Raw genomic sequence first — 26384 nt, 5'->3', positions numbered from 1 at the left:
AAGAGTGGCAGTGGGAATGGTCTCAGGGATGAGTGGAGGGAAATAAATAGTGGAAACAATTCATTTCTTACTTGATTCTTTATTATAGTGAATGTATCACATCATGTCTATCATGATTTGATTTTTTTCACTTCAAAATACTAGTAAAATGATCACCTCTGTAGTCTCATGGCAATCATTGTTATCAGTTTGAATATAAAAGGTGAGAAAAAATTATGATACAGAAGAAAATTATCTCGCTGTTTAAGCTTTGCAGAAATTAAACAGAATTGGAAATGTCCTGCTTCCAGATGAACTCTTCAGCATACTGGTTTCCTAGATCACAATTCACAGCACATGTGTAGATAGCCAGTGTTCCCCAGTCAATGCTTTCTCCAAGACTGTCAACGTTTAAGTGAGCTAGAAGCTGTGGCATCACCTTAAACAGACAAGATACTTTAAGTGAGCTTTTAAAACTAAGTGGTCAAATCACTTTAATCTATAACCAGAAAGCTCAGTGTATTATTGCATTATTGATTTTTTAAAACATCCAAGAGAAAAGTAGACAAAGAAAGAAATTGTGTTAAAAAGCAGCTTTATGGCCTTTTATGTGCAGTCCTGCCAAACATCCATACCTGGAATTCAAATACTCTTTTACTACCACATTGACAGTTGGGAATATCTGGGTCCTGAGGAATATTTAACCCTGAAATCCAGATGGGCCCTTCTCCATTTCTGCAGTATCTGATAACCTGAAATTCAAGAAGAATTAGAATTGAAAATAAAATTATGTTGATTTTGTAGTATATATCACATGAACTAAGAAATTCTTCCCTTTTTCAGTTGACAGAAGTATCTTGTATTTCTGATTTCTATGTACCATGTAATTACTTAAGGTGCAGGATTGCATGAAGCATGCTTCCGCTAAATGATTATCATCTTGGTAGTTTCCCCCCAAACCTGTTCTAGTTTCCATAAGCCATTGTAAAGGGTTAATAAGTACATCACCATCTTGCATTTTATCCTATGTGCAGAACTTAACAATCATATGAATATGGAGCATCTGCTATTAACTATAAAAGCCATATTTTGAAGTTCAGGCTTATTGGGTTTCAGATTCCAATTTTGGCAAATGGGAATGACAACTAGTCCAAGATTGCATGATTCTCCCATGACTCCCTTTTTTGGTTAAGACATAGCTGAAGGATGAAGCATAGTATGCACACATTTGTTAATGTTTTACATTGATTTAGCATGTTGTGGCCTTTGTGGCCTTACTAGCATTTCCATGCAGAACGGTACTAATGGCTCAATTTCCAACATCCAACTCTTTTAAGTTTCATTTAATTTGTTGCTAGTCATATCTAAATATTTTGGTAGCACGAAGTACGAAATTAATTCAAAGTGACAAAATTCTGGGCTGGATTATTCATATCCCATTCCCATAGTAATACATCAGTATAAAGCATTAATGGACATGAAAAATACATTTAAAAAACACCTGTTCTGGTTCCAAAGATATTCTTTCTTTGAATATTTGAAAAATTCTATCTTCTGGAGTTTCATGTTTTGCCATCATCTCCAAGGACATCTCCTCTAATAATTCAGAAGCTTCATCTGGGAGGGAAAAATACAGTATTTAAGTTTTAATATTGAAATATTGTAAAAAAACGTTTTTGGCTCAATCTCTCAGGGATGAGTCCATATTCATGAAATTTGATTTAAAAAAAACTCTATCAACAATGAAAAATATTGTGTCCATCTTAAAAGCTTGCAAAAAAAGGAGAGAATGAAATCTGTGTTGTGTAGAGCAAGACTGTTAATTGATGTTACAAGACTTTCCTTTTTTCATCTGAACTGGAATAGGAGAATTTGGTGGTACTTTTTAAAACCAATGCTAAATCCATCTTACAACTTCTGTTACAATGGTCTACTTTTAATGTCAAAATGAGAGTAAAATGAACAATGTTTTTAGCAATTATACTCCAATACAGTTCTGACACAACATACTTATATGCAGTGGTGGGATTCAAATTTTTTAACAACCGGTTCTGTGGGCGTGGCTTATTTTGGGATGTGGCTTGGTGGTCATGTGACTGGGTGGGTGAGCCTAGCTGCTCATGTGACCGGGTGGCCCTGGCTATGGGCATAGAAACTACTCAGAGGGCTAAAAAAAGTCATTTCTGACCGGCCCTTACACTTACGACCATCCTCACATTTATGCCCATTGCAGCATTTTTAACAACCATGTCACTCATTTCACAACTGCTTCTCTTCACCATGGTTACAAGATAGGGTGCAAAATGTAAAATGTGAGGACAGTTATAAGTGTGAGGACCGGTCAAAAGTGTGAGGACAGGTCAAAAATAACTTTTTCAGCCCTCCGAGTAGTGCCTATGCACAAAATGCTGCAACAGGCATAAATGATGACCGGTCATCAGTGTGAGCACTGGTCAAAAGTGTGAGTACCTGTCAGAAATCACTACCCAGAGGACTGAAAAAAGGGATTTCTGACCGGTTCTGGCACTTTTGATCAGTCCTCACACTTATGACCGGTCATCATTTATCCCTGTTGCAGCATTTTTAATAACCATGTCACTCATGTCACAACTGCGGTGCTTCATGTGACCGGGTGGGCATGTCCAGGTGGTCATGTGACATAGCTTCTTTGCCCTAATGACTGTTTGCTGCAATGTTCGTAAGTGTGAAAAATGGTCATAAGTCACTTTTTCAGTGCCATGCTTGTTAAACCAATTACCAGAACAAATCCATTCTCCCTCCCTCTTTCTCTCCATTTCTTTCCCCCCCTTTCTCTCTTTCTCTTCATCTTTCTCTCCTTCATCTCTCTTTCTCCTCCTTCTATCCTTCATCTCTCTTTCTCTCAATCTTTCTCTCCTTAATCTCTCTTTCTCCCTCCTTTTCTCCCCCCTTTCTCTTCTTCATTTTTCTCCCCCTTCTATCCTTCATCTCTTTTCATCTTTCTCTCCATCTTTCTCTCCTTAATCTCCTTCTCCCTCCTTCCCTTTCTCTTCTTCATCTTTCTCCCCCTTCTATCCTTCATCTCTCTTTCTCTCCATCTTTCTCTCCTTAATCTCTCCTTCTCCCTCCCTCTCTTCATCTTTCTCCCCCTTCTATCCTTCATCTCTCTTTCTCTCCTTCATCATTTTCTGTCCCCCTCTTTCTCTCCATCACTCTTTCTCCAGATGGGGTAGGGTAGGCTGGTGCTGCGTGGGTGGGAGGCGGCCGCAGGAGAGTCCTGCTGGGTGGGCGGCAGGCCGAGGCGATTGACACACACTTTGCTGCCCACCCAATCCAAGCTCCTCGCTGGCCACGTGGCCAGCGAGGAGCTTGAACTGGCTGACTAGCAAGAGGCTTGGATGCAGGTAGGGCCTTGGTCGGCGGTCGCATGGTGCTTGGATTGGGTGGGCAGCGAAACACTTGGATGGAGGCAGGCTTCGGTCAGCGGCTGCGTGGCCAGCAAGGTGCTTGGATGGGGGTAGGTCACGGCTGGCAGCCAGGCGGGCGCAGGTCAACTACCTTTCCCAGTCCCGCTTCCCCAGGGGCGGCACTCGGCTGTACTTGCCTTCTGCTGCTGGAGCGGTCAGGGCAGTCTGAGCTGGGCAGTCTGAGATGGGGAACAGAGTGGTAGGTGGCTGAGCCAGACATTTAACAAGCGGTTTGGGTGTGCTCCCAGGGGGGAGGAGAGTGCGAGCCAGCAATTTTACCAACGGTGCCGTGACACCGGTAAGTAATGGTGGGGAGGGGAGAGGCAAGGGGCGGGATGAACCGGCAATTTAACAAATGGTTCGGCCGAACTGCCTAGAACTGGCAGAATCCCACCACTGCTTATATGTCAGAACCGTATTGGAGTGTAATTCCAGAGTCTGAGGCTACTTTTAAGCAAAGTCTAAGTAAAAAAAAATTTTTTTTGGAAAAAAAGCTCTGTCTTTTGGAAGCTGAAGGGCAGATCTATACATTCTTTAAGATATACTTCAATTTAAAATAAACATTTAAAAACAGCGTCGAAACATGGACTCATTCATATTTCTTACTAGATTACCTGTTGTGTCCTCATTTTTGTCTAAATCTTCCTGCTCTGTATCATTGACAACAGCAGAATCCAACTCCTCATGTTCTCTTACAATTTCATACTCGGGGAACAGAAATTTATGATCCGGAATTACATCTTCTATAAAACAAGAAGCCAATATCTTCATTTATTTTCTCCTAGATTTTATTATTATACAATTGCCAGAGGGTGGAGAAAAGGCAGGAATTTTCCAGACAACCCCCATTCCAGGGGTGAAATGCCCCCCGGTTCAGACCGGATTGGTAGCAAAAATCCCTGCCCCCCCCCCGCCCATGCCCATCCAATCACCTGGTCGCCAGCTTGCCGCTTCTTTTAAAAAATGCTTTTAAAAGGTAAAAAAAAAGGCTCTGACGATCACAGCTGAGCTGCATGATTGTCAGAGCTTTTTTTTAACTTTTATAAGCATTTTTTAAAAACCTATTTGGCCGAATAGGTTGTAAAAAAAGATGCTTTTAAAAGTAAAAAAAAGATTGCACGCCACAGCAGATCACCCCCGCCGCCCGCTGTTCTACTTACCCCATACCTCCTTTTGGCGCGCACTGCGCACGCACACCTCGCATTTGTTGCGTGGCGCGCATGCACAGCCAGCAAACTGGTAGTAAACTGGTTCAGATTTCACCACTGCCCCATTCTCCATTTACAATGATATTGACTATATACTATGGCTTTATTTTAACAGTACAGATACAGCTTTAAACAAAAAAAAAGTGAATATAATTTTTTATGTATCTATTCCACTCCCTCTCTCAGCTACATTTTGTGTTTTTTTTTTTTTTTTGTTTACATTTATACCCCGCCCTTCTCCGAAGACTCAGGGCGGCTTACAATGTATAGGGCAATAGTCTCATTCTATTTGTATATATTTACAAAGTCAACTTATTGCCCCCCCAACAATCTGGGTCCTCATTTTACCTACCTTATAAAGGATGGAAGGCTGAGTCAACCTTGGGCCGGGCTCGAACCTGCAGTAATTGCAGGCTTTGTGTTCTTAATAACAGGCCTTACCAGGCAGAGCTAAACCGGCCTTTCACTTCTGGGCTCACTTGTATCCCAGGGAAGTTAATGAGAACAGGGAAAATTGACTTGATTGTAGCATCTTTGTGAAGCTGTCTTTGCTGGCATCTAATCTGGTCTCCAAAAATGACAAGCCTTTCTACCAAATAGTTTGTTTCTCAGTTCTCCGAGTCCTGCTTACTCCTCCCTGATATAATTGTCAGTCCATACCACATTTAACAATATCTTCCTCCTCTACTCAATACTTCTGCTCTTTTAAATGGTTAGAATTAGGAGACAGATGTTTTAAGTAAGCATCATGTATCTTGGTCCCTGTGGTGGTGGGAGGAAATCCCTTAACTTTGAGACTACTGCATTATTCCATATCCATCAGGGCAACTCTTCCTGATACAATTATGCCTTTGTGGGGTTGTGCAACAAATCTTAAAATTACTAGACAGCAAATGTGGATTATATTCAGAACTGTACTAAGCCAAATGTGGTTTATTTGCCTTTGATATGGTATATATGACCCTTGGACCAAAACTTCTGACCTAGAATGATGTGTGAGCTCCAGAGAGCCAAATCAACCTTTTTAAAAAGCCTCATAGTATACATATTTAATTGAACAATAGATTTTAAAGTTTTAAAGAATGACAATTCTTCCAAAAAGCTTCAGAGCAAACTACTGTTTTGGCTAAATCTCCCAAATGAAAGGGCATAATTGGGGAAGCAAATAGGGCCTATACCATGGCAGGGCCAACTGGAGTTGACAATGCTAACCCTAGCATTTTTGCTTTAAAAAAAAATAACATTCAACAAAATAATATTCATAAAACCACCAGCTAAGCCATTAGCTAGGCACATAGATAACTCCATTATTTTTCGTTTAGAAATCTTTTAAAGAACACGGTGCTTATTTAAGAAAGATACCAACAGAGGGCATTAAAAGGACATTGCCATATAAAATTATTAATCCACTTCCAATTCTTTAGAACTACTAACACAGAAAATGAACTCTTACAATCAGAGTGCTAATACACACAAATCAAAAGGACTATATCTTCTAACATAACATTCTTATATTTATTATATGCTACATTATTATTTTGGTGCACTCTTACAGTTCAAGGGTATTTCTAGCTACCTACCAGGCTGCAAACATGATACCTTATGTCCTGCTTTCCAATCTTTGATCTGATGGTCTTTGCTACAATAATGAGCCTTATGACATTTGGAACATGTGCTGGGTCCCAAGCAACCACAAACTCTGCAAAGCATAGCTCCGCATTTTAGCTGCAGATTCACAGAAGGCAACTCTTCCAAAGGTGGCTCTTCAGGTGGTGGATTATAAGAATAAGTATCATTCTTTCTTGGAAGCTGATTCCTAAAAACTTAAATGAGAAAAAAAAATTATCTAACAGAAATAAGCATGACGTACTACTCTTTTTTTATTGCATTTTTACAATTAAACAAGTCTTACTTACATCTTAAGCATAACTGTGACCATTTACATACCATAAAATTCCAACTCAAATACACTTTATATATTTTTACAATCAATTTTAATTCTATTTCCATCTCGTCTATTTTTTTTTTTATTTGAATTTATATCCCGCCCTTCTCCGAAGACTCAGGGTGGCTTACATTGTGTAAGGCAATAGTCTTATCCATTTGTATATTATATACAAAGTCAACTTGTATTGCCCCCCTCAATAATCTGGGTCCTCATTTTACCTACCTTATAAAGGATGGAAGGCTGAGTCAACCTTGGGCCTGGTGGGACTCGAACCTGCAGTAATTGTAATTGCAGGCAGCTGTGTTAATAACAGACTGCATTAGCCTGTTGAGCCACAAGAGGCCCAACTTTTTCATTTTTCTGTTCTCAATCCAGTTGTACCACTTCTCCCATATTGCATAGTATTCCGAATCTATTTGTCCTTTCAGTTCAATTGTCAATTTGTCCATTTCTGCACAATCGAATATTTTTTAATTACTACTCTTTAATACTTTACTACTTTAATATACTACTCTTATGTAATTCTAGCTTAGTCTCTGCCCACAATGTGCCAAAACAATACACTGGGGTGCCATGGGATTAACCTCTGCATTCTATTTAATTCTTGGAGGCTTTATAGAAATAATGTTGTCAAGAATATAGAATAATAAGAATAGGGAGCATATAAATGAAATGTTTTGGCACACTAATAGTATATTTATTTCATTCACTTCCTTGCTACATTTTTACATAGTGTTTTGTATTGCCCTGAAACTTCTGTCTTCTATCTTCCTCTGGTCAAAGCCAGAATGATCTTCAGTACATCCTTTTGGCAAGGCCATGCAGAAGGTGAGATCTGTAGCATGGCTGGTGAAAACCTGGGGAGAGCCAGCTGAATGAAGAAACCGTGCATTCTTTGAGGGGGATGGCCAAAATTTTTGGTAAACAACCCAAAGGAAGCATGTTGTGGATGCTTCACTGCTTAAGAAAGCTTGGGCAGCTCACAGAACATGTGATCATGTTCCTTTATGAAAGAGTTGCTAGGTGGCACTTCAAACAACTCCTTTAAAACTTTGCATAGACATATCAACTGCTCTTTTTTGCTCTTTTGGATGTTCAATATATAACCAAGACAAACTTTCACACAATTGTTTATATATTGGTATATACAGTGTAGTAGTTATATTACAAGGCAACAGTTTTATGGGTGCTTAACTTTTAATACATGAACAGTGTCCTGTTCCAGACAATTCACTTCTGGAAAGGCAAAGTGAAATGGTCTGGGAGAAAAATAAATGATCCAGAGTGTTTAGGAATCACCTCTGCAATGAGACGTTGGACCCATTTCTATAAACCTGATTTAGTAAACGTTTATGAATTAACCCCAAAAGACATCATGATAACCTGAAAAGCTGCAGTAGCCTCGTTTAATATATGCTCATACTGACCTAATTCAATAGTCTATCCTGGAGTAAAAGGGTGGTAGAAATGCTTTGCATACACAAGGTCCACTATTAATCTCCGAGCACAAGAAGGTGAGAGTCCCCAACTTGTGGGTGCTCCATCAATGGAGATTTCTAAGAGGTTGAATCAAGAAGCTGATGATCCAGTTCTACAGAGGAATTATTGAGTCTGTCATCTGCACCTCTATAACTGTCTGGTTTGGTTCTGCAACCCAACAAGACAGACAGAGAGGATAATTAGAACTGCAGAAAAAACAATTGCTACCAACCTGCCTTTCATTGAGAACCTGTATACTGCATGACTCAAAAAGAGGACTGTGAAAATATTGACAGATCCCTCACATCCTGGATATAAATTGTTTCAACTCCTACCCTCAAAACGACTCTATAGAGCACTGCACACCAGACCAACTAGACACAAGAAGTGTTTTTCCCCGAACGCCATCACTCTGCTAAACAAATAATTCCCTCAACTCTGTCAAACTATTTACTAAATCTGCACTACTATTAATCTTCTCATCGTTCCCATCACCAATCTCCTTCCACTTATGATTGTATCTGTAACTTTGTTGCTTGTATCCTTACGATTTATACTGATAGTTTCCTGATTGCTTAATTGTAGCCTATGACTATCATTAAGTGTTGTCAATGTTGTACCTTGATGAAGGTATCGTTTCTTTTATGTACACTGAGAGCACATACACCGACAAATTCCTTGTGTGTCCAAACACACTTGGCCAATAAAAAATTCTACTCTACTCTACTCTACTCTACTTCTATTCTATTATTATCACCATCCATCATAAACGGTACAGTCTCCTACTTGAACTACAACATTGAAGAATAATAAATAATAATAAATAATAAATAATAAAAACAATAATTTATTATTTAATAATTTATTATTATTTATTATTAAATAATTAGACTAGAAGATCTCCACGGTCCCATCCAACTCTGTTCTTCTGTACAGTATTCTGAGAACTGGCTTACCAAAACAGTCTTTTTTGCATCTCGACACCTATCTGACTTGATTTTATTGCCAGCTATTTACAAGCCACTTCCGCCGACGGGCAGCTGTTTCCTTCTCAAGAAACAGCCCGCTTGCACGCTACCTGCAGATGTTTAAGTTACGTGAACATGCAGATGATGCTATACACTCTCACACGCACACGCCTGCGCGTGGAACGCTCGAGCTGCGTCGTCGCAATCGCGGGTTGCGCCCCACGTCCCGCGACTCTTTCTCGGGTGGGACTCTTGCAAAGGACGACCCCCCACCCACGTGCAGCACCCCCTCACCTCTCAGGCTGCCCGGGGCTGGGCCGGCGGAGCGGTAGCAAGAAGGCCGGCGGCAGCCGAAGAGGAAGAGGCTCCTGTGGAAGGCCTCGGGACGCTCTTCCACCGGCGCGTAGAGCTGCAGGAGGAAAGCGCAAGGCTGCCCGCACACGCCGCACCGCAGCTCGGAGGGCCCCGGCAAGCCGGCCTCGCCCAGCCAAGCCGGCCTGCCGCCCACCTTGCAAGGGAACTGCTCACTGCGCAGCCGCCAAGGTGCCGCTTCTTCCACGAAGCCCAACTCGACCTGGTGCGAGCACATTTTCTTTCTTTTTTTTAAGCAAGCAGCAGCAGCCGCAGCCCCCCAGAAGCGGCGGAAGATATCAGCAGCCGGGCGAGAGGAGCGAGCGCCTCTAGCGGGGCGGCGGCTTCTCTGTCCCGGTCCCGGTTGCGCTTCGCAGTCGGTTCCCAGTTCAGCACATAGCAAGTGTGGGCAACGATGGCAATTTTACGACCCGTGGCCTCCAACCCCCAGATTTTCTGACCCAACCAGGGAATCCGGGGCCTTAAAGTCCACGGGTCCTAAAATTGCCATCGTTGCTCATTCTTTGGCACAGGGGTCTCCAACCTTGGCCACTTTAAGACTTGCGGACTTCAACTCCCAGAATTCCTCAGCCAGCTTTGCTGGCTGAGGAATTCTGGGAGTTGAAGTCCGCAAGTCTTAAAGTGGCCAAGGTTGGAGACCCCTGCTTTGGCATAGACTGAGGAAAGGCTCCGCTCTTGTAGTGAGAGCAGTTTCCGAATCAAATCTGAAGGATAAAAAACACGTCCCATGCATCGGACTTGTGAATCGCGCCATCGGTTCGGTACAGGGACTTTTGCTTTTTTGATGCTCTCTTCCAAACTCGGGTAGCGTAAGCAGATTTGGAAGGGGAAAGGAAGACGGGCTTCTCGCTGCGAGATTAAATGCTCTTCCGTTCGTGCAGAGTGGATTCTTGCTGTGACGCGAGGCAGTTTTTAGATTCGTGACGGGCAATGAAAGTTGGGTAATGAAAAGTCTGCAAGAAAACAACCAAGCTCAAGAGGGCACCAAGGACCCCGCCGTTTTTAGGATCATCCTAACACCACCTGTGTGATTTAATTAGTGTGATTTTTTTTTTGCAGTTCTCCTACTTATAGCCCCATCTTTTTAAAACAACATTTTATAGGAGAGCTGTGGTAGTCAAGGGTACCCTCCCCCACCCCCAAAACAGGGAGAAGCACGGTATAGTTTTTTGCTATAGTAAAAGACATACAGTAGGCTTTCAGGAGCTACAGTTCACTTCATCAGAAAGCTTGCTTGAGTCATAAAAAGTGTTACCAGAGTCCTTAATGTGTGTGTGTGTGTGTCAGAGGTGGGTTTCTGAAGTTTCTAACCAGTTCTGAAGAACCAGTAGCAGAAATTTTGAGTAGTTTGGAAAACCGGTAGTAAAAATTCTGACTGGCCCCGTCCCCATCTATTCTCTGCCTCCTAAATCCCAGCTGATCAGGAGGACATGGGATTTTGCAGTAACCTTCCCCTGGATTGGGGAGGGAATGGAGATTTTACAGTATCCTTCCCCTGCCACGCCTACCAAGCCATGCCCACAGAACCGGTAGTAAAAAATTTTGAAACCCACCACTGGGGTGTGTGTGTGTGTGTGTGCGCAGCCGACTAATCTGCAAACATCAGCTCCATCAACCAATCAAGATGTAACAACACAGCCAACCAACCCGCTTACAGCAACAAAGCCAGCACTCCACATCTCCCCACCAATATTTTTAGAGAGACGGCAGCTCCGACTACGCTTTGCTCGCACAAGCATGAAGCCGTAAACACCAGCCTGAAGATGATGAGTAAGACCTTGTCGAAACGTTGCCAAGATACTCTCAACCTTACACGGGAAAAGACCCAAATACGCCAAGACTTGCATGTGTGTGTATATATATATGTGTGCGCACACACACACGAAAAATAAATGGCCGTCTTTGCTACTGTTGTACTTATTTCCCATACCTTCAGATGTAAGGGCAACACCTACACTCAGGAATTTAAAACCATATATGTATATATATGTATGTATGTATGTATATGTGTGTGTGGTTTTAAATTCCTGAGTGTAAGTGTTGCCCTTACATCTGAAGGTATGGGAAATAAGTACTACAGTGGCACAGATGGCCATTTATTTTTCCTTTGTATAAAAAGTAAAATAATGTTTATTTACCTTTCAAATAAAGTGAGGCTAAAAGAAAGTTGTTCCAAGATTCAGAGGCAGGAGCCTGGCAGGTCTCTTTTATATTTGCCTTGTTGCCAGTTGAAGAGCAAGGTATGGATGCCTGCAGATGTGCCCTGCCCAGTCTTCAGCATTTCAAACTTGATTCTAGGAAAGCTTCACTGTAATTCAATGTCAATTTTAAATTGTTGATGAGGAATGGAGTGATAACTGGGGAACTGAAACAGCATAGAACTTTTTGGATTTGCAGTATTTTTTTTCATAAAGGACCTGGAATGTGCTACTTTTTTTTCTTTTTACAATATTTAAAATTCTGTTTACTCAAACTTATAGTGTGGGGTCTTTGATGATCTCTGAGCTTGTTTGTTTTCTTGCAGATATTTCATTACCCAACTGGGTAACATCAGTGCTAGAAGAGATTGAGGTTTGCTCTCTGTTTATATATATATGTGGCCTGCCCTGTCAATGTTGATGGGATTGTTTTTGGTGGTTCCTTGATTAAGCTGTTGTTTAGTTTGATTTTTTTGTGTTGGTAGTTCCTTGCTTAGGATAGTTCCTTGCTTAGGGTATTGTTTACTGCTTGATTGTGGTCTAGTATTGGTCTTGGTCTGCTCATCTGGGTGTTGACTGCTGCCAAGGAGGTGTTGTGGTCTTTTAACTTTTTGATTCTCTGTTTTGAATGGTATGTAGATGTTATTTATTTCTACGTGCCTTTGATGAGTGCCAGGTATCCAGGAAATCTCTGGTGTTTTGGGATCTAATTTAATCTAGGATGCTCATGGTTTCCCAGTTGAAACTATGGTGAAGTCTGTCCATGTCTTGTGCAATTAAGACGTTTTCATCATGTGTTCTACCAGTTGGTGGTCGTAGATGTGCTCTGCTAATCTATTTTACATAAAGGCTGTAATAGGTCTTATATTGTATGTTGTAGATGACTCTTGTTTTTATTTCTGAAGCTACTGGGTCTTTTGGTTTTCTTAAGATATTTTAGGGGCTTTAGTTGATGTGTGTGCTATTGTGATGCCCTGTGGTTGTAATAATCTGTTGGTTGTTTCTCAGATGTTTTTGATGTATGGCAGTGATATCCTTTTCACAGCTTGTGTTAGTTGTACTGTAGTAGGCTAAGTGGTCAAGCATGTTTTGATAAGTTGCATATCTATTTTGTTGAAAGGTGTTGGTATAGATGATGTTTCCTTTTTTTGATGTCCAGGGTTGCTGGAGTGTTTATGCTTGTCTAAACAGCTTCTCTTGTGGGAGGTTGGATTGTTATTTTCTAGTGGAGCACTTGCTTAGTGTGGGTGGTTTTATGATAGACTTATGTTTCTAATTTGCCATCATTGCCTTTGCTAATAACAATATTCAGGAAGGGTAATACATTGTTTTCTTCTTCCTTTGTAAATTTTACTCCTTTGAAGATGTTGCTGATAGTTTCATGTATCTTCCCTAGTTATTCCCTTTTTTATGACAAAGATGTCATCCACATACCACATCCATACTTTGGGTTGTATGCATGGAACTTATAATTCTATAATAAGCTATAGTTTCTAGGTGTTGCATTATGGTCTCTGCTATAAGTCCAGAGAGTGGGGATCTATGGTTGTTCCTCTGATTTGTTGGTATAGTTATTTGTCAAATTGAAGGTAGGTGGTAAAGCAAAGGCTGATGAGTTCCATGATTCTGGGTATTTCAATCTTAATGTATTTGGTTATGTCAGCTGTATTATATAGTAGTTCTGCCATGGATTATTTCATTAATTCTGGGTCTATGAATATAAAGAGTGCGGTGACATTGAATGAAAGCATGATTTAATCTTTTTCAAATATCAGGTCTTTGGTTTTTTTGAGAGACACTGTAATGGGGAGTTGATAGAATATTTGCTCCTCTTTGTGAGATATACTTTATCATAGCCGCTTTCAATATAAATATTTTAGATTACCTGTGGAGTTGATTTCCTGATCTGGTCTATATAGAGGAACTGACATACTGTATATTTAATACATGACTTATCCAAATTATCTTCTGTAACACTAGAAAGCATATCAAATATATAAAGAGGCCGGTTTTGTCAAAAGCACCCAAGATTGTGACACTAAGCATCAAAGTGCATGAGATGAGAGATGTGCTGTAGTGGCAAGCACTGCATGCTCACAATTAAAACATAGCCTGTGTTACAACTCTGCCTTCACTTCCAACTCCAAATCTATACAAGAGGATTTAAGAGTATATAGGAGGCATGATGGTTCTGAGCAGAAATCAGTCAACAGGGGAGGACAGCTGATAGTGATCTGACCTACCATTGTGTTGTGTTCCATTTTCAAAACCTAACAGCAAGGAAAGGGACAAAAATGTCATGCACATTTAAGACTCTGCGACAACCAAGAACAGCAAGTAGCACACATGCCTCCTGTGTTAGTTTTTAATATTCCAAGAGCTGCAAATACCACCTTTTTTTAAAATCAGTTACATCATTAACATTTTGTGGGAATTAATTTCCATGAAACAGATTAATCCCTTCATAAATTACAATGGCAATCATAGTTTTCTTTAAATATTGCTTTCAACGTTATATAACCTTAGCTTATTTTATTTTTTTTCACAACCACAAAACAACCATACAAAAGCAATCGTCTTGTTATCATGGCAAACGTTTCAGATATTACCTTATTATTCAAATATTAATATCTGGATGAAAGAGGGAGTCAGGTGATATTCACTGAAGGGAACTTGAATGTACAAAGACTCCTAAGCATTAACGCTGAGAAAGTTCCTCAAGTGATGGTGTAAACAGTTTGACTTCTGGAATTCTTCTCCACCACTGTGTAGCAAAAGCATGTCAAGGTAGAAAGGGTATGTTGTAGTCTTCAATAACATTTTCCTCATTGTGTGCCTCATTTCCAACCAGGCTCCACCGTTAACAGTGTACATAACAAGCCCTTCTAGCCTTCTTCAATTAAAGCCTTGCAGTCATTGCATTCCTTACAGGTATCCTAGATTCTAAAAAAAAAAAGGAATACAGTGTGCCAACAGTTTTGAGCAGAGAGAAGGAAAGATCTTGAGAAACATTCCAAAGCTTTTATAGAAATAGTGCACATTGTTAAGTATGCATCTGAGAGAGGCAGAAATATTTAATAAACTGAAACTAATTGTCAGAAGTGGTGATATTTTAAGTACCCATAAAAGTCACTGGTTTTTATAGCCTGATAAATCATGGGGGGTCACAAATAATCATGAACAAATAAACTTTTATCTAGGAGAATTATTTTCTTTACTGTTGTCTTTAACTGTTTATATTAATAATGGTAGAATTATTAACATCCACTGAAACCACAATAGACCGCCAATTCCATTTCATTGCAACGAATGAAAACAGATTATATTAATACTGTACTTCGAGAAATGTAAAAATACTAAAATGTAATACCTTCTGCTTTCTGCTTTGAAAAACATAAGAAGCTTACATAAGTTCTATAGCAATGTTGGCGAACCTTTTCGGCACCAAGTGCTGAAACGGGAACACGCGTGCGTGTGCCGGAAACACAGCCACCCAGTATGCATGTGCACACCAGGAGGATAATCTTCCGATTTCCAGCGCATGCATGCGCACTGGCCATCTGGTCTTCTGGTTTCTGGCATGCATGTGCACATGAAGATCAGCTGGCCAGTGCAAATGTGCGTGCTGGAAACCAGAGGATCATCTTCCTGGCGTGTGCATGAGCACCGCTGCTCTTTCAGTTTCCGGTGTTCCTACACATGTGAAAACCAGATAGCCAGTGCGCCAGAACCCGGAAGAGCAATGGGTGACAGCTCGTGTGCCTGGAGAGATGGGTCTTGTGTGCCACTTCCGGCACACGTGCCATAGGTTTGCCATCACAGTTCTATAGGATCAAATATTAATTCAGCATGAACAGAGTATAATAAAAAGCTAACTTTACTGAACCAGAAAGTATTAGTTCATCTAGCTTAGTACTCTGCCTGCACTAACAGGAAGTAGATTTCCAAGATTTTATTTGGACTTTTTCCAGTTAAGACAAAATCTTACAATTTAAAAAAATACATGCATAGCATGTAAATCCTCTAAAGCCGTACAGTCCTAAAAGTTCCTCCAGAATTTCTAAAACTCTTGATCACTGCTAAGGTCAATAGCATATATTGTTATCAATCACTACCATTAGCAAGTCTATGAATTGTTTACCTGTTTTGTCATGGAAGTCAAGTGATATTATAAAAATGGAATAATCTACCCAGACAAATTTTGAATTGCAATTAGTAGTCAGAGAGGAGGTTTAGCCCATATTGTCTCTCTCAAGGAAAAGGCTAACTTTAGATTGATCTTAAATTTCTATAACAGACAGCCCTAGTTCCTTATTAGCTTGTCTATTTATTAGAATCAAAGCAATCAAGCAGCCAAAGGTAGCACATACAGTATATGAAATCCATGTCTTAGCTCAAGCAGATAAAAATGTAGGCAGTGAAATCTTCTGAGTCAACACACCGCTTTGACTAATAATTTTTTTTTATAAAGCCTGGCTTTATTAGTTTTAAAAAATATTTTTCTCCCTAAAATAGTTCCAAAAGGATAAACCATTCCTTGTAATTTAAGGATATTTCACAAGTTCCTATGTTCCTTAGGAGTTGTAGGTTGCTTTACAAAAAAAAAGTACTACAAGAAGCAGCTTTGTCAATATGGATAATAAATCTCCTTACAAAGCCCAAAGTGCCTCCTGCCACATTTAATCTGTAGCATGCCAGGCTACCATAGGAACCCATTAGAGAAGGACTTTTCCCTGCTTTCTGCCATGAGCTCGACAAATGGTAGTAGTAGGTTTATTACATTTTAAAAACCCCAGCACAAATAGGGGAAATAAGCCATTGGATGAAATTTCTCCACTCCAATTTCTCTGTAATTCAGTATCTCCTGCTGTATCCATTTTCAAATCATATTACAATTTCTAACTTGTAGTGTTGTTGTTGTTTTTTCATCAACAGCAAAATAGCAATTTAAAAATTAAGACATAATAGTATATCAACAAAATTATCTTAGGTCATAGCTCCCATTTCCAAGTTTCTATATATCAGTTAGGCAGGTTTATACTTATCAGATCTTAAAATATGACCATCCCAAATTACAAACACACGCAGAATACAAAGAAGGTTTTGTTTTGATGGTAAAATTCCACTCATCATCTAATTGACAGGAAAGAAAAAACAGGAAGGACAAACTAATGTAAGAATGTGAATAGTATAGGTCTGTGGCTATATCTTACAGGTAAGAATGTTGGACATTGACAATTGCCAACAAGGTGTTCCACCCTAATTTATGTGAATGACCTGATAACAATTCAGTTAAAACTGGTTTTATTTGCATGGAATAAAATGCACACTCTATACAAACAGAGTGATGCAATGAAAGGCAGGAAGATTTATAATTTATTCAGATACACACTTACCAAACATTCCTGCAGTCTTAGCCAGGGACTCTTTATTTACTCTGTAAGTGAATCCATCACTCCTGGGGGTGGACGTTAGAAGGGAAAGAGAAAGAATTTGAATGAGGTTCTGTAGCATCCAGTCTTTACTGTGGGGTAAAGGGACTATAAATTCTCTATTCTGACCATGTAACAACATTAAAATTATTACTCATGCCAACAGTGCAAAAATTTCCAGACATTGAATGCTGAACTACATCATTTAGCACAGGGGTCTGCAAACTTGGCTCCTTTAAGACTTGTGGACTTCAACTCCCAGAGTTGAAGTCTTAAAGGAGCCAAGTTTGCAGACCCCTGATTTAGCACATTGATAGAGCTGGCAATGCTTTTTACTGTTTGAAACTTAGAGCTTTATTGACTTTTTAAAAGAAAAGTAATAACAACCATAACTGTTCATTTTAATCTGGGGCATTGTTGTTAATTTATTATCTAAAAAAACACCACCAAATAGCACATAAAACATTTAACCTCTGAACTATTTTATGATGTCATCAGAATCCCTGCCAGACTTGTTGGTATGGTTCAGGTCAAGTATTGATGTTGTCATTAGTTTAACTCTGCAAAATAATTTGATCAATGTATTTTATCTATTAAATTTTATTTGTTTATTAAATGTTTATGAGTCCCGTTTTCCCTATGAAATGGTTCTGGGCCTCTTACAAATTATAAACATACACTAGAAACTTCGAAGAGCAACAGATTTTATTATAAGGCATATGCTAATGTCATATACTGCAATAACATTTCGTAGTCTTAAAAAATGAAATAAGATGTTTTATGTTACCATAGATTAATATATTGGGTTATTAATACTTACTCCAGGTATCCATTTGGCTAAAATACCTTGTAAATACAGCTCGGACTGCAGAAGGTATTAAGCAATTAATTCACTACAGGTAGTATTTGCTATCTGATTTAAGGGTTTGGAATACCCCATCTGTGGTGCAGGTCATTTTTTTTATTACCTGCCAAGGCTCATCTATAATATGGCCCCAAAATCTGTGGGGAATAAACACACCAACTCTCTGAATTTTGTCCTTCATAACATTATTATATATCAGAGGTGGGTTTCAGCAGATTCTCACCAGTTCTGGAGAACCAGTAGTGGAAATTTTGAGTAGTTCGGAGAACCAGTAGTAAAAATTCTGACTGGCCCCAACCGCATCTATTCTCTGCCTACCAAGTCCCAGCTATTCGGGAGGAAATGGGGATTTTGCAGTAACCTTCCCCTGGAGTGGGGTGGGAATGGAGATTTTACAGTATCCTTCCCCTGCCACGCCCATCAAGCCACACCCACAGAACCGGTAGTAAAGATTTTTTTAAACCCACCACTGTTATATATGTGTCAAATAATGGACATCTGATCTCATGCTGTGAGTCATGCAATAGATACTTGAGAGTTTACTCTGGCTTTCAAATTAAGACCACTGAAGAGAGTTGTCACTTTTCCCGACATGGAATTCCCTCATTCTCTACTACATCTGATATTCCAGATTGTGGTAGCAACAGTAGTGGTAGAGTTTGCAGGAACTTTCTAGCAGATTTCTTAAATATTTCAGATCCAGTCCAATCTATTAGATATAGTTATAGGTACAGGAATACCTGCTTCGACACAGTGCTTACTCCTCCTATATACCCAAGTCATAAGAAGATATATTCTTTTGAGGTTGCCATGGATTTGCATTTAGTGTCAGATATGGTTGTGCCCATGATACGAACCAGGTTATAAGACAATTTGCCAGGAGAAGAAACAAGCCCCTCCTTATTACAGTTTAAGATGGGGCGTAAAACCTTATTCACACAGTGTTTTAATGGTTTGTTGGAACTTTTATATTTTTTAATTAAAATTTGAATAATCATTTTCATGGATACTTGATTGTACGGTACACACTCAGACTCAGGAAGGGATCAAATGAATATCAATCTTTAGAAAAAAATAAACATATACAAACTTGCTACCTAATCTCCTTTGTGGTCGGTATATTGTACTGCAAAATATAATAGCTCCAAAACTGGGTGGAAAGTGAGAACAGAGCAAGGAAAGTTCCCTCCATGGGCAAAAAAATGCTCATGATTTTAGCTACAGCTCTAGGGGACCTGGTCAGGGTCCATTCTAGAGTTCTTTTAACTTTTGTAATTAGCACTGAACGCTCTGTAGAATGGTAATAAAATTACATTCCTTCTTCTGAATATTTTCTACTGTTAGGAGATTGATAGTAATTCAGCTTCTTCGTTGAGTTCCAGAGATATACTCACGTTTTCATTCTGGCCACCATGCCTAGTCGCACAAAAGTAGCCAAAGCATTTTTCTGCATATCCGAAGATAGGACTTCATAACACTGAGTGCTCCCTAAACAGGAAGAATGGAGACAATGAAAAATGCGGTCCTTCTATTTAAGAGCTAACATCAGTATAGCGCTGTAATGTCCAAATCCCACACCTGTCTCCAGAAGCTGGGAAGCAAGGCTTCGGACTCCAAATACAAAGTGCTTCTCAGTAAAGGCTTCATTTGTTTCATTAAAAAGGTATTTGCAGATTATCTAAGAAAAACACATTTAAACTGATGTTACATTGGTGTTACTGAGCTCATCACAAAATAGCCACTGTTCTTTTTTACGGGAAGGTAGGCATACAACAAAACTGAAAACATCTGAGCTGAAATATACTTCTACGTATTTAAAAGGAGTTGAAGTTGGTGGTTAAGAACTATTTTTTAAAAAAAATATTCCCAGTAAAAATATATTTGTGTTTCTTCTTTGAATGGAATTTTTCCAATACTATATATCTCAATCTATTTCTGGAACTTTTATGTACTTTGTAAACAAGTACTGGAACTGTCTGCGTCATGAGTGATATAAGGATAAGTAAAAAGCCAGAAAGGCAGATAGGAAGAGGCTTGGTGAGACGATTTCAGCCCTTCTATTCAATATTCATTTCACTGCCTCTTGGATACACTGTAATCCTATAATATAATAATGCTCAATTATATCTAAAATATCAGCTTTGGTAGGTGATGCAATCTTACGTAAAAGGGTGTGCGTGTTTCATTTTTCTTTGAACGTATCTGTGCTAATCAATTAGAGCACATTGGTAATAGTTGCCTTGCTTAAATTAGAAAAATGGTGGTAGTGAAGAGGTTTATCATTCAATGAATCAACTTAAAATTTAACCTTCAAAGCCCTAAACAGCTTCAAATATAACCACGCTAGGTCACATGGTGGCTCTCTGGCAGTATTGGGAGTTAAGCTCCAAATGTAGACAGCACAGCATGAAATTGTGAGAATTAAAGACTCAGCCATCTGAAAAGTGACAAAATTACCTGCTCTCATTTGATATATTGTAAATCAAGGTCATCACTTGGGGGCCTTTCTTTAGTTGCCTTGGCCATCATAAATTAGATAGAAGAAAAGGAAGCAGAAGGCCTTTTCCATGGCATTGCCCTCAACTCTTCCCCAGGGAAATTCATATTCTCTCCTAACTTGATGAACTGTAATTGTTGGGCAAAGACTTCTTTACTTGCCAGACGTCTTAACTCAATGCTAGATATAATATTTGCACTTTAACAATTGTTTGGTTTGTTTTTTGCTCATCCGTAAATCTCTGAACTTTGACATTCTTCTTCATTTTTATGCTCAGAAAGCAGATTTGTAGACACAAAAACTATTGGAATTAGGAGACAATATATTTACAAGAGTGATAGAAGCTCAACACTGACATGTAATATTTATTATCACTCCGAATAACAAAGATGACCACTAGTGAAAAGAATGTTGAAAAACCCATACCTGATAACCTTCCACAAATGGTTTAAACATCTCACTCAAGAAAGTAATTATTGAATTTCCTTTCTCTGTGACAAAGATTTGCTGTGGTGTGTCTTGAACGGCTCCACATTTTGTAAGTAAGAAACAACCTTCTTCAAAATCCTAGAGATTAAATAAATCTCTATTATTATTTTTATTATTTTTGTTAGTAGCTGTAAACTCAAATGTAACATCTATAATTTGTTCTAATGTCAACCAATATACACAGAGTGTAAAAAAAAAAATCTACAGATCATGTTAACACCTCAATATTTTTTATTAAAGTCCAGAGTCATGTGGCAGCGAGATGGATGGATGGATGAATAAACAAACATAATAAATGTATGTTACTAAAGTAACTGGAGGGAGGATGAGAAATCAGGAATCTAATCCTGAAAACCACTAGCAACATTTACTGTTCTGGGAGTCTAGCTACCTCATATACTCTAAACCAGGGGTCTCCAAACTTGGCAACTTTAAGACTTGTGGACTTCAATTCCCAGAATCCCTCAGCCAGCATAGTGATTAAAGAATTCTGGGAGTTGAAGTCCATGCATTTTTAAAGATGTCAAGCTTGAGAAAACACTGCTCTAACCTATCATAAACAAAGCCAAGCTGTAAATATGAGGCAAGATGATATGGTGGAAATAGAATCCAATTATAGATCTCTAAATGAAAACCTGCTTTTCAAGAAAAAAGACATTAGACCTGATATGCACTCAGACTAGTACAGTCCTTTTGCCAGAAGATGATAATTTATTTATTTTTTAAAAAAATTTCTATCTCACCTCTGCTAGGGTATTGAACAACTTCCAAATAGGAAATGGAAATGCAAGTTATATAGGTACTTCCAGTTTGCCACACAACCCCATTTCTATACTCAGATTACACACACTTTTTGGATAATTGTTATACCATGTACAGCATTACAAAATAATCCCCAAAACTCAACAATGCAATCTGTGTTTCGTATGACATGAAGAATTTATATTTGTTTGCTTGTTTGTTTTACCCGGCTTATAAACTGCTCCAATCCCAACTGATTCTGAGGATCTTCACAAATTCTATTAAACGGACAATACATGTCGTAATAAAATAGCAAGAATGTCAAATAATAAAAATAGCATATATTGAAACAGCAAGGACTCTAATTTAATAACACAGAGATTAAATACAAAGACAAAACCTTTCAATCAGAATGAATATGAACTACTTTCCAAAGTGGGATGACAACAAAAAAGGGAATAGTTTGCAGACAGATAAGACCATGACATTCCTGGCCTCAATGGTGCCTACAACATTCATCCCCTTGGGAGGGGAAGGACAAAGAGAGGGACAGAGAAAGGGAAAGGGAGAAGGAGACAAAGACGGAGAGAATGCCTATGTACGCCTATGTGCCTGCTAACCAAAGATAGAAGACTTTCTGTAACTATGAGCAAGATCTGGTTCAGAAAACTTGCTGGTAAATAACCAGTTGCAAGTTCAGATATCAAATTACAAATTCCAGCAGACCTCACCAGTAGGTAAGTAGGGATGCTGAGAATGGTAGTGCAGTACAAGTTCTCAACTCTTGCTTAAACGATAAATAATGTACATAAGAATCCTCCAAATATATTCTAGCTGCAATGGTAGCTACAACTGTTTTATAGCCAATTATTTATACTGTAGGGGACGCGATGGCTCAGTGGCTAAGATACTGAGCTTGTCAATCAAAAGGTAGGCAGTTCAGCGGTTCGAATCCCTAGTGCCACGTAATGGGATGAGCTCCTATTACTTGTCTCAGCTTCTGCCAACCTAGCAGTTCGAAAGCACGTAAAAAATGCAAGTAGAAAAATAGGGACCACCTTTGGTGGGAAGGTAACAGTGTTCCATGTGCCTTTGGCGTTTAGTCATGCCGGCCACATGACCACGGAGACGTCTTTGGACAGCGCTGGCTCTTCGGCTTTGAAACGGAGATGGGCACTGCCCCCTAGAGTCGGGAACAACTAGCACATATGTGCAAGGGGAGCCTTTACCTTATTTATACTGTAACCTTCAATCAGAGCTATTGCACTACAATGTTCTTCTTTCCCAGTTAATACTGATTGAATAATTGTAACCTGGAATGCACCTGACCTAATTGGAATGACCTGATTGCGTGGCAGAAATCAGCTGCAGTATGCCCCACCCTTTCCAATACAATTTCAAGATAGTTACTGAGGGCTTTCCCTGCAGCTTTGAATGATTACAGATTATCAGTTCAGCAAACCATTGCTTATCTGAAACAAGTCCATTTTAATCCAAAATATAACCAAGGAAAGTAGTTTCCTTGAACCAGTTGCAATTAAGAATATTCAGAATTTGGGTTTGGATATAGTAGAAGATTAACTTTTCATTTCCTCCACATTTTCATTGATACGCTTTCTGTATCCATTTGCAATTTAAACCACAGGTGGTCAAGCCTTTTACACGCAAGTTTTGCAGCCCCCCTCAAGGCAGAAAGGCCTTTTTCTACTTGTTTTGGGGATGGAAGGGAGCTAAAGGAACAAACTAAACCTCAGGGAAGCTTAATCATCCCATTTTGTATGTTTGTTTTTCTAATAATTGTGGAAAAATCATACAGCTGGAAATCATCAGTTTAATCACGAAATGCTCTGGAATCATGGTCATTATCAGATCAAGTGTTCTTTCACCCTCCCCCCACCTCCCAATTTCTAGAATTCTGAGTCTTCCATTGGGAGTTTTGCTCCCAACTGCTCTTTCAAAAAAAGCGCAAATGGTTTTTCTAGGGCAGAAGAGAAAGAATTTGTCATGAGTTTTCTGTATCAAAATTAGGAATGGCAAAAATTTCTGCCTACTTGAAAGACTGTACACAAGAAAAATATATTTTGGAATGGAGAAAGTGGATTGATTATATTCAAAATAAGTATCAGATTAAAAAATATCAATTAGTTTTTGAGTGAAGTTAGGAATTGCTATGTGTTATTTTAAGAAAGAAGGGAATTGATAGTGTGATGGTGTGAAACGGAATATGTTTTATGTTATATTTTAGATTATGTTTGTTAGTTACAATACCCTGTATTCTGTTCTGGGAAGTCTCGGGGAGGGGAAATGGGGGAGGAAGATTATAAATTGATTGATTGCCATTGTACAGGAATAATGGTAAAATTAAACAAGTTGGAATGGTGTAAAGTTGGGACTGTGTAAAGTTGGTAACCACTCCTGAAGGGAAAGGGTAAGGAAAGAGGAGTAAAGAAGGAAGAAAGTAGATAGGCAGGTAGGTAGGTAGGAAAGAAGGGATGGAGAAGAAAAGATAGGAGGAGAAGAAGAAGGAGAAGATAGAGGGTTAGAAAGGATGGTAGTGAGAAGTGGGAAAGAGGTGGGGAAGTAGAAAAGCGAGGAGAAGGATGGTGGGGAAAGTCGAAGAAGGATGAGAAGGGTAGAAAGGATTAAGGGAGGGAGTGGCGGTCGAGCAGCCCTGATTGAGTATAATTTGAGTATAGGATCAATTGTTGGATAAGTGATTGTATTGTACACTGGTCAAATTGTGGGAATTATTATGGAAAATAAAAAATTTTGCCCTGGAAAAAAAAATAGGAAAGAAAAAAAAAAGTTGGGGGGAGCACAGAACTTGAAATGAACTTGAGCATTTTGGAACTGAGCACTCTGTGCTGCTTTGAGGATTCCTGAAATATTATATTGAGACAAGCTGAAGTGCCTTTTCAACCTGAAGAGGCAGAGTAACAGAATTACACCACAATATCACATCGAATACCTGTACAATTAGCACAGGGGCGCCCCAAGGCTGTGTGCTCTCCCCACTTCTCTTCTCTCTGTATACCAATGACTGCATCTCCAATGATCCATTTGTTAAGCTACTGAAGTTCGCAGATGACACAACAGTGATTGGTCTCATTCGAGACAATGACGAATCCGCATATAGACGAGAGGTCGAACGACTAGCCTTGTGGTGCAACCAAAACAATCTGGAACTGAACACACTCAAAACCGTAGAAATGGTGGTAGACTTTAGGAAAAACCCTTCCATACTTCCACCTCTCACAATACTTGACAACACAGTATCAACAGTAGAAACCTTCAAATTTCTGGGTTCTATCATATCGCAAGATCTCAAATGGACAGCTAACATCAAAAACATCATTAAAAAGGACAACAAAGAATGTTCTTTCTGCGCCAACTCAGTAAGCTCAAACTGCCCAAGGAGCTGCTGATCCAATTCTACAGAGGAATTATTGAGTCTGTCATTTGCACCTCTATAACTGTCTGGTTCGGTTCTGCAACCCAACAAGAAAAACACAGACTTCAGAGGATAATTAGAACTGCAGAAAAAATAATTGCTACCAACTTGCCTTCCATTGTGGACCTGTATACTGCACGAATCAAGAAGAGGGCCGTGAAAATATTTGCAGATCCTCGCATCCTGGACATAAACTGTTTCAACTCCTACCCTCAAACGACGCTATAGAGCACTGCACACCAGAACAACTAGACACAAGAACAGTTTTTTCCCGAAGGCCATCACTCTGCTAAACAAATAATTCCCTCAACACTGTCAGACTATTTACTGAATCTGCACTACTATTAATCGTTTCATGGTTCCCATCACCAATCTCTTTCCACTTATGACTGTATGACTATAACGTTACTGGCAATCCTTATGATTTATATTGATATATTGACCATCAATTGTGTTGTAAATGTTGTACCTTGATGAACGTATCTTTTCTTTTATGTAACACTGAGAGCATATGCACCAAGACAAATTCCTTGTGTGTCCAATCACACTTGGCCAATAAAATTCTATTCTATATCCGTAGCAAACAGTTGTGACTTGGCTTATACAAGAGTAAACTGAAGGACCCTTATGGCCCAGTAACCACACTTGGGAGAAAACATGGGCTGAAGCAACCTCTCCTTAAGGGGGTGGGGGGTGGGGTAAGCAACCAAACTAGATTAAGTGGCTGTGCACGTACTTTTCTGTCAGCCTATTCATTATGGTTTTCCTGTGGGTCAAAATGGGTATGAATTAAATGTGGCAAGGTCTCAAATCCAAGCAGTGGGCAGAGGAGGTGCAGTAACACCCCTAGGATAAGAGCAACTGTAGTGGAAATAAATAGGGCAGTGAAAGCTCCCTAGATTTGCGACAAAAATTTTAAAAAAGAGCACAGACTGTTGTTATATGAGAAGCAAGAACATTACAAAAACTAGAAGATTAGAGATATGATTGAGGGCATGCAGGAAGTAGCTCTTGGAGGACAAGAATTTTACTCCACCCATTTAAAACGATCCTGAAAAATGATGACCTCTTGGTTCTTTTTTGTTTCCATTGTCTTTTAAATATTTTCCTATTTAAACCTATTATTATCAGTGGAGCAATTAGGTTACCTGAAAAACACTCACATCTTAATTGGGATATCAATGTAAACAAAATAATTCAGAGATGACTGGACAAAGGTTTATTTAATCCCAAAAATTTTTTTTTGAAAAACTTTGAATATTGTTTACCAATGAATAATGATTTTTTTTTCAAGTGATTAAAATAAAGAAG

General features: G+C 39.2%; 2 protein-coding genes across 4 annotated transcripts in view; both read right to left on the bottom strand.

Moving 5' to 3' along the window:
• Positions 1-59: 59 nt before the first annotated feature.
• Positions 60-9786, bottom strand: PDCD2 (programmed cell death 2). The gene is made up of 6 exons (XM_058167100.1): positions 9323-9786; positions 6214-6456; positions 4040-4168; positions 1481-1596; positions 615-731; positions 60-418 (listed from the first exon to the last, which is right to left on the bottom strand). The coding sequence occupies exons 1-6, from the start codon at positions 9615-9617 to the stop codon at positions 260-262; spliced, it is 1059 nt and encodes a 352-aa protein (XP_058023083.1). The 5' UTR covers positions 9618-9786; the 3' UTR covers positions 60-259.
• A 4163-nt stretch (positions 9787-13949) lies between these two features.
• Positions 13950-26384, bottom strand: part of GNPAT (glyceronephosphate O-acyltransferase) — a 40367-nt gene continuing 27932 nt past the window's right edge. For all 3 annotated transcript variants that reach the window (XM_058167054.1, XM_058167062.1, XM_058167060.1), the window contains 5 exons: positions 20819-20959; positions 19474-19573; positions 19290-19383; positions 16995-17056; positions 13950-14541 (listed from right to left, as the gene is read on the bottom strand). In XM_058167054.1, the coding sequence (XP_058023037.1) occupies positions 14498-14541; positions 16995-17056; positions 19290-19383; positions 19474-19573; positions 20819-20959 (441 nt within the window). In that variant the 3' untranslated portion in view covers positions 13950-14497. The remainder of the gene's footprint in view (positions 14542-16994; positions 17057-19289; positions 19384-19473; positions 19574-20818; positions 20960-26384) is intronic.

The sequence above is a fragment of the Ahaetulla prasina genome, chromosome 1 (assembly GCF_028640845.1).
Source record: "Ahaetulla prasina isolate Xishuangbanna chromosome 1, ASM2864084v1, whole genome shotgun sequence".
Taxonomy (NCBI): domain Eukaryota; kingdom Metazoa; phylum Chordata; class Lepidosauria; order Squamata; family Colubridae; genus Ahaetulla; species Ahaetulla prasina.
Note: the sequence above shows the minus strand (reverse complement) of the source record. Positions and strands in the feature narration are given on the sequence as shown.